The sequence below is a fragment of the Scatophagus argus genome, chromosome 10 (genome assembly GCF_020382885.2).
Source record: "Scatophagus argus isolate fScaArg1 chromosome 10, fScaArg1.pri, whole genome shotgun sequence".
Taxonomy (NCBI): Eukaryota; Metazoa; Chordata; class Actinopteri; family Scatophagidae; genus Scatophagus; species Scatophagus argus.
Window position 1 is genome coordinate 16684372 of NC_058502.1, and position 14712 is coordinate 16699083.

The 14712-nt window shown below is 41.3% G+C and overlaps 1 protein-coding gene across 7 annotated transcripts in view; it reads right to left on the bottom strand.

Annotated features, from left to right (window-relative positions):
- LOC124065941 overlaps positions 1 to 14336 on the bottom strand; it is a 28412-nt gene extending 14076 nt beyond the window's left edge. For 2 of the 7 annotated variants that reach the window (XM_046401880.1, XM_046401875.1), the window contains exons 1-14: positions 13679 to 14336; positions 13018 to 13107; positions 11550 to 11678; positions 8624 to 8770; positions 7880 to 8071; positions 7020 to 7106; positions 6707 to 6825; positions 6487 to 6601; positions 6331 to 6408; positions 6114 to 6229; positions 4857 to 5019; positions 989 to 1134; positions 780 to 876; positions 183 to 332 (exon numbers count right to left, since the gene is read on the bottom strand). In XM_046401880.1, coding sequence (XP_046257836.1) covers positions 183 to 332; positions 780 to 876; positions 989 to 1134; positions 4857 to 5019; positions 6114 to 6229; positions 6331 to 6408; positions 6487 to 6601; positions 6707 to 6825; positions 7020 to 7106; positions 7880 to 8071; positions 8624 to 8770; positions 11550 to 11678; positions 13018 to 13107; positions 13679 to 14179 — 2130 coding nt within the window. In that variant the 5' untranslated portion in view covers positions 14180 to 14336. The other 5 variants (XM_046401876.1, XM_046401878.1, XM_046401877.1 and 2 more) reach the window with 5 other exon arrangements.
- Between the last annotated feature and the right edge of the window lie 376 nt (positions 14337 to 14712).

Consider the following 14712-nt stretch of genomic DNA (forward strand, 5'->3'; position numbering starts at 1 on the left):
TGAAGCTTTGGATAACTAAGGCTGTCTCAGATGAACTAGCAGCTCGTTATTTAATTAATACACAATCCAGGCCTGTCACAGTGTCGAGTTTGCAAAATGTCAAGGATATTTTCCCTGAAGGCATTCATCCAGTTCATGTGTTTAAAGAGAAACTGTGAATATGACAGTGTGTCTTGGCTTACTCTTTTGACCACCTCTATCCTGGCCCTGTTGTTGAGGATTTCATCTTCCAGAGCGTGTTGACACCTCCTGGCTGCCTCCAGCCCCTCGAAGCTGGCTATTGAACACACCTGTGTGGCCATGGACACATTGTCCTTCAGCCAGGACAAAGTCTGATATGGAGAGAAGATCAAAAAGGGGACGGGTTACAGAAATGTTAAAAGAGAAATATCTGAATGCAGAACAAGAGAGGTGGCATTTAGCTGCGAAGACCCACAGGAAACACAGTGATCACATTATGTTTCTCATCCTGACCTTTAAACCCACCCAACATTTTTTGAAAAAAAATGAAGACAATTACTTAATCTGAGAAAACAGCAGCCCAACAGCCACACTTCAACATACGAAAACTTGATCTCATTTAAAAATATGACATAATGTCTGTGGCCGGATACAAGAAAAGGGTGTAATAGAGCAAAAACTGCACTGCTGACTTGACAGTTCACAGCAATGGATACTGAGGTTGAGGTCACACAATTTTATTTAAGATTAACTATTTTTTGCTGATATTCTGTAGAACGTGGGATATTTGTGAAAAGCCCGGCAGGGGGTCATGCCACCTTGTCAGCAGACACAGTGAACTTTTGAAGCTGTACGTGAAGCTGTGGGTGGCCTTGTGGGGCGGTGGCCATCTTGGGCTCTGCTCTGGGCTTCCTGCTGCAAAGAAAATACAGACATGTGACTCCAATTATGACTTACATAAAGACCTCTCATTATGTAAGTCTAAAAGAGAGAGGGAGGGAAAAGCCAGGCAGAAATGAAATGTCACCTTTCTCCTCTCAATTGATGTCTGACGATGACATCATTTGCACAGGCAGGGCTGTCAGCCAGGGGTGAAGAGGTGTGGTTCACTGACTGCTGCTCCTGGCTTTGGTTGCCTGGTGATCTCCTACCAATCCCACATTCAACAGTACTCTGTGAACAAAAGAATATAAATGTCTGTAGGAAAATCCAGAAGATCAGTAACATGACTTGTGAGTAATGTTTTGCTTTTTCTGTCAGCCATCCACCGAATGAATGTTGACTGAAGGCATAAACATATCAAATGGAGGATTTTATGTACTGAGCAGTCACTAGACAATGAGGCGTTGCTGTTCACTGCTAATGTGAATGTTACAATGTGGCTGGACAACATGGATGGCTGCCCACAGTAAAGTCTCTCCCGTAAATGACACAAAGCATACTTTCTTACAAAGGTTAGTTATTCTCAGTGAAATAACCCAGAGCAGGCTAAAGATGCAAGCTATTTCTGCTTGACAGCATCAAAGTTTGTAATAAAAATATTAAAGACGGCAGCAAACTTTAAATACATTATAATTACTTAGTGAACGGACAGTCTAACAAGGTTGCCAACATGTGCTATACCACTCTGATGACTAAAAGGAACCATTGCAGTTGGTAATATGACCCTTTTTTTTAAACCCCCACTAAATAGGAGCAGTGTTTTCTCAGCCTTAATTACTGATTTCTATGGCCGTCCATTCCAACTCTGTTTAGAACCATGTATGAGTTTTAAGCGAGGTCAACGCCAGTGTTATAGACCCTGTCTATGTGCAGAAACATATTAAAGACATCAACAGCCACTAAGCCTCTTTTACAACCATCTGAGTATTTTAAAGGTTGGCCAAAGGACTCTGCAGAGGGTTTCCAAAGAGAGCTACGTGTTTCTGACTACTTCTGACTACTACAGAGAACACAGTAGGAAATCCTGATAGGTCTTTTTTTTTGTCCACTGCAGAAGGATCCAATAGGCAAGACTTACTACTTATTCAAATATTGCTTTTCAAGTTTATTTTCCTTTGGTTGTTTTCAGTGCTTTTTTTATATCTACTAATATTGCTCCTAACTGTATCATGTAAAACTGTCAGGAACTGATTAAAAAGTTCTGTATTATAAAGTTTTACTTACTTTGGTTGCTAAAATTGTTTGACATAAATATCAAACAATTAAATTTCCGTAGCTGTGAATTTCATAAAACGTTCCTCTAGTTCACATTTCTTTGTCTAACTGTATGAATAATGCAGACCACATTGTGTTAATTGTTCTCTATCACATAATGCCTTTTACATATGCCAGTAAAAACAGTGCTGAGACAAGTGAGATCTCAGCAGTCAGCAAGGCAAATATATATCAGTCAATGCTTTCATGTTAAAAAATCAGAAATACTGAATTTACAGGATGGCTGAGAAGCACAGAACAGCCATTAAAAATAGTCTTTTATGGAGTAGCTTTGATTTAACCATGCTATTTTCTGACTGGGCTTAGAGAAGAAGTGAGCCAGAGAGGTGGAGAAAAGTGTTGCCTCCAAAATTATGCAAGAGATGCAGTAACTGAAATGTTCTAACATCATTTCCGTAGTCAGTCATTTTATTTCATTTTATAGACCAGTTTGAGTTAGAGGCACACTATCAGTCAATTTATGTGCTAAAGCTGCAGAACTATCAAACTACTGTGATTCATTTGACATTGTTGATAGCCATCACTGACGTCACCTCCTAAGATATTTGCTTCTGTCCAGAATCGTTCACAGTGGCCTCCACTGTAAACAGTTCCTATGGTGCACTCAACATCTCACTCTGCCATATGAAAAAAAATAAATCAACCAAAGCATCAACGGTATTTTGCATTTTTAGGACTCTTCCAGCCATCTCTTATTTCAGCATACTTCTCCTAACCTGGCTACTCTTGTTTCTTATCTTTTTCTTTTTTTTGCTGATCTCTTCCTACCCTGTATGTCTTTCTGCAATGTGCTATGAAGTGATGTCAGCCAAAAACTATCACTTAGTACTAAACCCATCTGGTCCGCAGCCCCAACATCTGGCTACAATTAGCCAGAGAAGCAGACGATAGCCATGTTAACCTCCAGCAACAAGAGGCACATACATGGTTATATAGATTATAATACAGTACCCATACACATACAGACACTAAACCTTTACAGTTACCTTTAATCAAGTGAGTCAAATTACAGGAGAGAGGGAGAGACTACAAGAGAGAAAGTGTTAGCATGCACATGTCTGCAGATATTCTGAAAGTGGTGACTACCAGCAGCACATATCAGTGTCATTATCAGCCAGCAGATCAGTACAGCTGCATGCTGTACTCTTACAAATACCATAATCAATTCAGCACACCCAAGTGCTCGACTTAAAGCAAAAGATATGTGACAAGTTACTTTTCCTGTTCAGCTGGTGGTTGAGCTCAGCAGTGAGTTTGACCTTTGGACTCCAGGGTTTTGTTTGGAGTGTGTATTAATCCTTCATTAAAGAGTAACACGTGGGGCTGACACAGGTGGTGCACCCAGGTAAGTCTCAGCACCCAGGAAACAAACTGCAGTGAAAGGGCTCAAAACAGCTGTGTGAACGAGCTTAGTACCTGTTGAGAGAGACAACTGAAACTGACTTGCTGGCCTGACAGGCTCCTGTCACAGGTGGTGGGGCCACAGAGCCAGTAAGAGCCTAAAAACATGAGCTGGCAAATAAACGAAACCAGAATGGAAAGAGTGAAGTTTTCTCTCCTTTAGCATCTGGCCACTTTGGGCAAAAAGAGGCCAGGGGGACTTCACAAGAACTCAGGGTCAACAAGAGCAGGGGAGCATTGCATTGTGGGATATCTCTGGGTTGAACACAAATAGCTACTGTGTATTCACTGACGGATTCTAAAGAGGTTTAATGTGCTAACTTAAAAGACTAAATATACACATAATTGCTGGTTTTAACGTACTTTAACATACCACATACTTTAGTTCCTGAATACCTCCTCGTCCAAAACAATATTTCCTTGTAGGTTTATATGCAGTGGGGTTACTATAGGAGCACCCACGTGTTCAATAAAGTGCTGGTAGGCCCCTGAAAACGAATGCCATATCTGAAGAAACCATGTGCTCCACAGTTTATCCACTCACCCTGGACTGACCCATAGACCATCTAGTAGTATGGTACTAATCCAGTGACTGTGTACTGTTGTTAGAGCAGTCAAGAGCCAAGATATTCTGCCATAAAGTGAAATTTTGGTTCAAAATGAAAGGCTTATTTGCTCTGGCCCACCGTTCAACCATGTTGTACGGTTAGGGTTTGACACCTTTCATGGAAACTTATGGAAGTCTTGTGCCAGTGTAAATAACACCTCTAAAAGCTCTTCCTGTGACTCCTACAGGGCAATATTCATAACATTTTCAGAAGAAGGTTCTTGTCAGGAAATATAGATGAGTGTCAGGAAAAAAGTTACATATTGCCCATTTCACTGGTATACTGGTTGTGTTTTAGAGCCGAGCTGGCTTTCATCCTGGCTCTTATCAAGGGCTTCCTCACAACTGGGACATCAGATGATGTTATTAAGTGTAACTAATTTGCTGGTAGGATGGAAAACCGGCAGTGTGCTGGGTGCCAAGACTGGAAGCCACCGCTCTATAGCACCAGCTCCAAAATACTGTTATTTAGAAAAAAACCTGCTTAAATTGTAAATCAGGCATTTTCCAAACCAAAGGACAAAGTGCGTCACATTGTGTAGCCGCAGAAGTTGTAGCACTGGAAGAGGCTGATCTCATCTCTCGCCAGCACTGATGGCACTGTTCTCTCCCAGCCGAGAGCCACAGTGTGGTTTCTCCAGTAATAGAACAAAATACTGAAGCTACTTACCACGCAGCCTTTCAGACGATTCTGCTCCTCCTTCACCTCCTTTCCCATGATCCTTTGTGTCTCTGTTCCCACGTTGCACTGGGGTTCTCGGGCTGGTGTCAGAGGGTCAGCATCTTCCCTGGTGAAAGTGGAGCCAGTGAGAGAGAGTGTGGTCCTGTCACTCCTGCAAGGCGAGCAGAGTAGGAGGTTACTGTGGTGCTGACAGCAGAGCTTTAGGACTCCAATTATGGCTCTGACGTTCTCTGCCTGTGTTTGTGTTATTTGTTTTAAATAGCTATGAAATGCAACTGATAAGACAGACCAGATGATGTAATATTTGGATCTAAAGATAGCCTGTCCACATGAGATGTCCTGAGCCTGAGAAATATTTGGAAAGCAGGAGATGTTGGAGATTGGTCACAACTGTGGACTTGAGTTATTTCTGACTGCATTGATTATTATAAAAAGGGATAATGTTCAACTTTTTCACTATACACACTGTAGTACTATAACCAATGTCAGTAATTCAGTATGGGCGACAATGCAGTTTGGTTTCCATTTTGTCACAGCACTGAAATTTAGCTGTACTCATTAAGTAGATATTGTTTCAGATTGTCTAAAAACTCTAATGATGTAAAAGTCTGGGTTCTTACTGTTGGCTATTAAAGTAACAATAAATTTGTTTTACATAAGCCATAAAAATAAGAAAATATTCTTGTAAACATTTTTTTTATCTTAGATTCAGCAGACTATTCGGGGTGACGGCAGGATTTTAATAGCAAGAAAAGAACTAAACTCAGTAACTGACTCAGTAAGCCAAGACATTATTCACCTAGTACAATAATCAAATGGATGGTCCAATTCCAAAGCAGTACATAAAGTAATATATATTATAAACCAAAAAGTGAGTGATGAGAGATGCTTTGTGGGGTAGTTGGTTTCCAAACATCCAGACAGACCAGGCCTTCACTCTGCTTATAATTTTTCACTGATTCAAACCCAAATTAAACAAGGCTAATCAAGAGGGGGAGAGAAAGAGAGAGAGAGAGAGAGAGAGAGAGGGAGAGAGAAAGCTTTACACAAAGCTCATTTTCGTTTGGAAAGCGTCCTCTAGGTTTTGCCAGTGCTGACTTTTTTAATGTAGAGTACCAGAAGAGTAATAACAGAAAATACAGTTCCAGCTCAGTGAAAATCTGCAGAGGACCAATTACTGGGTGAAACGGCGCATGTATTCACAGGGCCACCAAAGTCCGTGCTATCTTTGGCTTCATGTCATACCTGAAAACTTTCTGAAGAAGCGCCCAGCAGTCTTTCACCTCGCTCTGCTTCTGTGTGACACCGGCAGCCAGGGCAGGATGGAGATTAGACAGCTGGGACACACTCACATCTAGCATCTACCACACACAGGCCTGTAGGTTAGGTAGAGAAGGCTTCTGCAACACACTTTCAGGATCTGATCGAGCAGTACTGCTTTAAGCAAAAAGACATTTCCTACCATGATTTGGCTGGCGATGTCACGTATTTCTCTATCTCCAAAGCTGTCCAGTTCTTTGGACACACATATGTTCTTCCTCTGAAAGATAAGACAGGTATCAGTAAACTTGAGCAAAATGTGAATCTAGAAGAAAAGAAACAATTAAGGGAATTGTACCATGTTATTAATAGCAAACAACGTATTATCCGCATGTTGGTAGAATGAGGACACCTCCAGTGCAAGCTGAAGATTTTCATAGTAGTTCTTCAGATGAGACTGGACCCTCAGCCACCTGCACACAGTGGATGACAGTGGAAATAAGTTCAATATTCAATTTATCTTGAGACTGAGGAGATTTCATGTAGCACACCAGTTCAACCTAAGGGACAAAGTGTACATTTTATTGATGTGTTTCCTTCTGCTGGAGATGCTTTTGCCATCTGTCTTCCCTTGTTTCTCTAGTTTCAGGGCCAAGTGATTGATGTCCTCATGGAGGTTTCTGTAGAGTTGCTCATCCTGCAATGAAAAAGGGAAACAAAATCCAAGAATGACCTCAGCTGTCTTTACCATACACTCTGTGATACAAATTACAGTCAGCCATAGATAAATGACTGTGAAACCTCTTACAAAATTGTAATATAAACCATTAACATGTGGGAATGTGTATAAATTTACCTCATGTTTAGCATTAAGAATGCGTCTAATCTTACCTGTTTCAGATCTAAAATTCTCCTGGTCAGCTGCATTTTGTCAACATTTTCTTCCAGGACATTCACCAGAGACTGCTCCTCTTCCTGCTGGCACACATATAAGTTGGTGTTTATGGCGCCCATTTGTTAAAAACCCAACCAGGATTAAACCGCATTAGCCCTGCTACCAAGGAAGATGCTAAACAGAAGTAGCCTCCGGCATTAGCAGAGGAACTTTGAACTTGATACTAATGCACAGAGGAAAGGGTAAGTGGAAGTAAATGCAGAATACTGTCTCCTCTGGGGATGGAAGTTTTATAGACTTCATAAGCAACATCCTCCGTTACATTCCCACATGTCCATTATCAATCACCAGTTCCCTTGTGCCAGACATGGACATGAACAAAGAGATAAACACAGGCCTGAAATGCTTTTTGATAATGACAGGCAGATGTTTTACACCGGTGAATATACACAAACAAGAGATGTCTTCGGGATGCTGAGCTAATTTCCTGTATTAGCAAGAGCTGGTTTTTGTGCCAACTCTTGACATCTGTTGATTAGAGCTGTCTGTCCACTCATTTTTGCCTCTGGGCTGACTGTTTTTGGTGTTAATGGTAATAATCAGAGCTTTATGTTTAGATAAATGGGTAAAAGAGGGAAACACATTTGGAGAGAAGAAACCTGTTAAAATTATATTATCCATACTCCGAATTGATGCACTCATTTTGCATTCACATTAGTGTCAGTGGAAAGTTCTAACATCAAGCAGTCAGCAATAAAATAAAATCCTAAACTGCACACATTTCTGAAACAAGAAATATATTCTATATATATATTATATATCATTCAAACAGGAATCGAGAGGCACACTCTGTTACCTTCTCCTTAATCCATGCCTCCAACTTGTCCACCTTCTTGTTGAACTCCTGCAGGTTCTTGACTCCGCCCAGGGCTCTCATCTGATTTGCAGCTGTCTGTTTCAGGGTGTGCCATTGGTCCCTGAGCTGGCTGAGCTGCTTCTTCACGAGATCAGAGGTGGGGTTCAGCTTGCAGATCAACTGCTCACCCATCTTTTGAAAGAAAAAGAAACATAAAGCCATTGTTCATTTTCAGTGTAGCACAGATGATGTGGCCCGACTAACACAGAACAGTGTCTGTGTACATTTGACACCTGAGGTTTGTCAGAGTCATTGCTCGTGTGCCAGCCGACTTCACAAATTTTGGAAAACCGCCATTAATTTCTTGGATATAGCCTTGAAAAATCTTCTGGTTCTGCTTCTGCCCTTCCTGAGCTGTCTGAGTGTCAGGGAAGGTTAATTATCAGCAATGTACCATTTCCAAACATTTTCTCCAGAGGGAGAAAGTATAAACTGACTTGACAGAGCCGTCTGGAGCACTGAGGGTCTGCTTTTCTCTTTGGTCAACTGGAAATGCCTACAAGACGGTTATGGTATGTGTTATGTGATCTGACAGACTCTTTTAGCACCAAAGACAGTGATAAATGGTTACATTCAGATCTCCATTACCTGTTAAAAAGTTCAAGTAAACATTTCATTTTGAATGTGGGTTGCTCTGGCCATATTTCAGTTGGGGTTCAGCCTCGTGTTGAATCATTTCATTACCTGGTTGAGTTGAATCAGGGTGTTCTCAAAGTCTTTGAGGTCCCTCTGAAGTGTCTGCGAGGCTTCCTCCCAATCCTGCAGGGGGCAGCGCTGAATATTACATCCATCCTTCAAGTCCTGTAGCTTGCCTTTGATCCATGCTTCTGCCTACATCACCAACAGTCACACAAACAAAACTATTAAAGATATGTTTCATACTCTGCACATTATGTGGACCCTTTTTGTGTCTGTTTATAGACCTAATTCAGCTGTTCAATGGCATTTTAAAGTGAGAATGTATCAGCTTTAGGAAACATTAATTCTTAACACATAAATGCAAAATACAGTCACAAAGAATGCATGACCTCCTAGAAACAATCTATGACAAAAGCTGATTTGTTCCCAGTTTCATTTCTTTTGTTTTTGTCTGCACTGAAAAGTCAAATGATGCGATACGTGATTTCAAAAATGCGGTGAACAGGTAAGATATATTTGTATGGATCAATATTACACAAGGAAACATGACAAAAACATATTTCCTTAGTAGTGTTTTCAATTAAATTTCTATCTAGAGCTTTCACACCCAAAGCTCATACCCTCATGGTTGTGCCATAATCTGTCAGTAAACTCAACAAAGTTTTAGTCACAGTGGTGTGTCATTTCTGTTGATCAGGATGGCAAACAGGCCACACTTTCTTACTGACTTAGAGCTACACCTTAGACACATCAAGAACAGCCCTTTGTTCTCCAGTGTCATGTTATGCAAAGCAGAAGTTTCTCTTGGCAAGTGCCTGGACTCCAAAGTCTGCATAAGGCTTTGTCTTGCGGAGCTGCCTGTTCTGGCAACATCTGTATAGGGAACTGAGAACTGCAAACCAGGTGGTCATACTCAGAAAGTGTTGGAAAGTACATGTTTGTTGTGGAAGTGTGGAAGTCAGCGACCCACTCAAGTCGCAATAATCGAATGGACTAATTAATCATCTCGGGTTCTTCCACTTCTCAGACTGATTCGAAATGAGTCACGTAATTGATAAATAGCAGAACTTTATTTTTCACTGTGTTTCTTTTGTAGATGTCAAATAACAGTTAATCACACAAATAAGTCATTAAAGCATTGCATCAAAGCATTATTTCCCAAGGAATTTAGCGTAACTGACAATGAATAACTGCCTCTGGAGTAACCGCTCTTTTGAATCAGTAAAAACATCAAGACCGCACATGACATGGCCTCTAAACAACTCTTCGCTTGAGATTAAAATATGATGTCACTTCTCCTCAGAGAGGCAGGTCATTAACTTTACAAGCCCCCTGGTGCAGTGGAGGTATTTCTGGTTGAACAGGAGGAAAAGAGCTTGACAAAACAGGCCTGGCCCTATCTCCTCACACTGGCTCCCATGGCATTATAATGACCTCATACAGGAAGTCTGTGATTCCCTTGTTTCTTCCTGTCTGCTCTCCACAACAATTATCTGTTTATCGAAATGTACAGTGAGGCCTTGTATAGCTGCAAAGAAAGGACTGCTGATGAATGCAGCGCAGACTGTAACACTGTGTTTGATTTTTTGCAAAAAAACGTGTGTCCACACAGGAACACAGCCCTGCATTCAAAACACACATTTTTAAATAAACTCCGTAAGCAGAAACCACTCTTTTCCAGTCTGCTGTTCTTTTTCTACGAGCTTCCAAGGAACACATTTTTTGCATTTCTCTTGGAAAAAGTGGCATAAAGTGTGCACCTATTTGCAGTTTTTAGATGTTTATCAAAAAGCCAAATTAATAGCCTCTAAAGCCTGAAAAGACTGCGGGAGTTTCTCTATCATGGAAATGAGAGGGTAAAAGGTGAGATGTTTCACAGAGTGGCCTGGGAGACAGATGACTCTCATCGAAGCCATGCTTCTCCATGTGGTGACCTGCTTTTTTCTCATGGCTTGAAACATTGGGGGCCTTTAAAAGTCTTTCCCTGGAAAGCTCACTTCCACTTTCACAGCAATGTAATACTCCAATAACACATTTTCATCAGCGATTGCAGTCAACCAAATCCCTTTAAAACAAGAAGGTCCCCAGGCACCAAAACCTCTGGTTGTTTAAAGTACATGCTCAAATAAAGTTAAAATACAAAAGGCTGCTTCCTCCAAAATCAACAGATACGCAAGCTCTGCTTAAGAGAAAACGGGCTGCTAAGCTTGTTAACATTAACAATGTGCTACGGAGCTGTTTTCAACACATACGTACATCATTTGTTTCCCAGCGTTGACACATCCAAAATGAATTTTTTATTGCTGGAATAAGTAGGTTATCAGTTGTATGATTTCTCAACAAACGGTGTGATGACAAAGCCAACTGCTGGACAAAATGTCCCTCAGCCGAACTTGCTGAAAAATGTCCTTGTACGATGGGGCGGACACAGCGATGAGATAACACAACCAGTTGTGCTGCTTGGCTGAGCCTCTCTGGGCCATAGGCGTGAAGAGATGGAGCCAAACAATGATCTCATCCTTAAATAATTGCTTCACTTGTGGCAGTTTCCCCTCCCTCTCTGAGCAGAACACAGCTCATACAGTTCTCGGGACAAAATAAAAACCAGTACGTATTTTGTCCTTCCTCAGAGGGTCAGGCGACAGACAGCTTCCAGTCTGACTTCATCACAAGAGCGTAACTAGCTTTTGAGATAAACGTCACATTCTTACATAAGAGGAGATGAGAGATTCTAATAAGTTACTGACTGTGATTTCATTTTAAAATGATTTAAAACGTCTCCATCTGCATGTTCTTGAAAGATGGAGTGGAAAAGGCTCAGCCACATTTTATTAGTTTCTAAACATATTAGCGGGAACACAGAAAAGTAAGAGGAATGTGTAGCTCTTCACGAGCCGGAGTTCAGACCGACTGACCATGACAACATCTTCATGTCGATATTGTTGATTTGTGAATGCATGTTACATTTTACCTGCAGGACTTCCCTGTTGAAAAGCGAGTTGCGCTGAGTGAAGCAGTCGCTCTGGGACATAACAGCTGCAGACACTTCCTTCTGTGTGTGTAGAAGACTTTCATTCTTCTGCGATTCAGGCATTAAAATCTGTGTGAACACACAAGACAACAACAAAGAAGTGCTGAAAACATTATGCCAATTAGATAACATTAGGCTTCTAAATTAGGTAAAATGTGAACACTAGATTATGCTTGCCTCTGATAAAACCTCTAAGAAGCACATATGGCTCTCCAGCTATAATCACCTCACAAATGAGGGGATGTTTAAGTGTCCATTCATGTTAATAAGACCTTTGCTTTTACCATGAAGAGACATAACAAACTGGTGTCAGACTGGCCTCAAGGTCCCTCCTAACAAAAACTATCAGCACTACAAGAGTTGAAATTAACATGACTGGCGCAACTTCACTAATGGACGAGCGTTCCTGCTGCTCTCCAGTCAGGAAACATCTGGGCACATGAAGGAAGCAGGAATGGACAGATCCTTGAATGTCTGATGTTTTTTTTTTACTGTCAACCTCACACGTAAACATATCACCTTAAAAGAACTTTGGTAGATTGCATTCACTCTCTCTCATACCTGAACATTTAAAACACCACCACCTTTACACTTCTCATTTTCGACCATTTAGATGAAAGCATATATGAGAGGAGGAAAAGTACTGCTGTGGTTACAGAATAAGAGGTGATGTACTGTAGGTTTTTTTTTTGTCCTGAAAGGGGAAATGAGGCCATTGCTGTGTCAATGTGTTATTATAACCATCCTCCATGAAGACTTCAGCAAGTCTTTTCTTTTGTTAACATCTTCCCTGACCTCATGTTTTCCAGTCAGTCCTGCCTCAGCATAGTCTACTGTAACAGAGCACTTCATCCACAACACACACTGATGACTTCAACAAGAAACAGGCCAAATCCAACAGCCCATTGACTTTAAACAATATCCTACAACATGCTTATAGCGTTTTTCCTCTGTTGATTGTTTCTCGAAAAATGTACAGAGACAAACAAGAGGAAACAACGAGCTGTTTGTATGGGGTTCAAAGACAGGCTGCTCCCTTAACTCACTTTCCACCTCTGAGTAACTTTGCTCCAAATGTATAATATAATAAACTGTTTAATTTTGGCGAACGCAGTACATGACTTCACTTCCTAAACTCCCAGAGATTCATCAGCTCCACAGCTGCCTGTAAAGACCCCACTGCGTCACAACAAAATCACCGTTTTCCTACCGTCAGAAGAAAGATAGGAAAAATAGCATCACTGTCAACAACACTCCTAATATCAAAAAACCATTTGGGCTGACGTAGACTTTGAAAATTAAACTTCCATTTACTGAAGTAAAAACAGACGTTTTTTAGACCCTCTTTTTTTTTCTTCTAAAGCTAGCTCCTGTTGTTTTTAACCGAGCTGTTAAGCTAACGTCTCACCTGTTGGACGGATCTGTCTCCGTTCAGTTTCGCACTGGTTTGTCGCTGCGTGGGCTGAAACTCATCACTGCTGTCTTTTCTGAGTAAAACCTAAAACATTCAGTGAAAATAAACCGCTTGTAGTGGTTAAATTAAACCGACGACGAAGACTGTTGTATGTAAAAATAAATACATAAATAAATCGCTAGAAATCTTCGACAATGTTGTAAGATTCAACATCCTGTTGACACAAATTTATCAAACAACAGGTCATAAATGTGTTGTTTTATTATCTCAAAGATCTCAAATAATTCAATAAGTATGTAAAGAAGGATAACAATGGGATTATCAGCCGTGTAGCCTGTACCAGCGCACTGTATGCTGAAAGATAGTTTGAGGTTAATTTCTTTTCTTCTAGATACTTCACCAACATTTTTGTTACATCAGTTAAAAGTAAAGATTTGTTGTAAACAGTATGTTGGCCTAACTGAAATCACACTTTACACCCATCTATGAAAATATGAATAATTATATTAAGTGACATTTTTATTTTTAGTCAAAAAAGTGCCCTTTAATCATAGGCTACTGGAATATTAAAATAAACAGTATCACTGTGTGTGATGCTTATTATTTCCCTGCTTATTAGATGGGAATATCTGCATTAGTAAAATGTGTCCTGTACCTTGAAGTGAGAGCTGGGTTTATTCTCACAGCTCACACCTACAATCCTGGGCAGATGTGAATCTGATGTGCCGGTGACATTGTTGTTGTTATTGTTGTTTTCAGATTTGGACCCTGTGACTAGAAGCTGTGCTGGTCCCCCTGACACCTTGGTCTCTGATCTGTCTTTACTCCCAGAGATTGTGATCTTCTTGATGGATCTGGACACAGCAGAAGGAGATGCATTGTTCTGGTTCAGGTGGTCTTCGGCTGACATGTCCTCCTGCTTGTGTTTCACCAGAGCTACCTGCTTGACGATGGGTGAGACGAGACAAGGGCCATGTGCACAGACCTGGGACCGACTGAGGTAGAGTGAGTTCAGGTTGCGCTGTAGAGTGCAGTTATCCAGACTCTGGCTCTGCAGATAAGTCTGTGTGAACTCCTGGCATTTTGGCACAGCCGGGACTGACAGCTTCGTCCCAATGGTGAAGGGCTGGACCTTCCTCACGATGCTTTCAGACATTGCTGGTGTCCAGTCAGAAAAACAAAATATGCTGAAGTCCAAATGGGCACTTTAAAAAGTCTGTCACATTCCTTTGTACACTCTCCTCACTCACCAGTTTTGTTTGTCCAGTCTCTGTTCAGCGCTCAAGTAGAGGGTTGAACAGAAAGTGGGGAGAGAGCTCAGTTCTCCACCTTCTTGTGCATGTTGAGAATGCACAGCACACAGCCCAGGATGGCTTCCTTGGACTCCTGGGATCGAACACGGTCCCAGACGTGGCGCAGTGCTGTGCCAAGGTGGGCAGCGCCTGTAGAGAGGCTTCTCCTGAGGAACTGTGCCACTGAGCCTGCCAGTCTGCTACTGAGGAGCCTGATAACCAGGGACCGCAGCAAGATGAAAACTGCTGGCATGCTGCCTGACTGTGCAGCTCAAAAAAAAAAAAAAAAAAAAGCTCAAAAAAGGAGGAGGAAAGGGGAGGGTTGGTTAAGAGAGGAGATGAAGTCACCACCTCTCCTCTCTCTCTCTCTCTCTCTCTCTCTCTCTCTCTGTCAGGA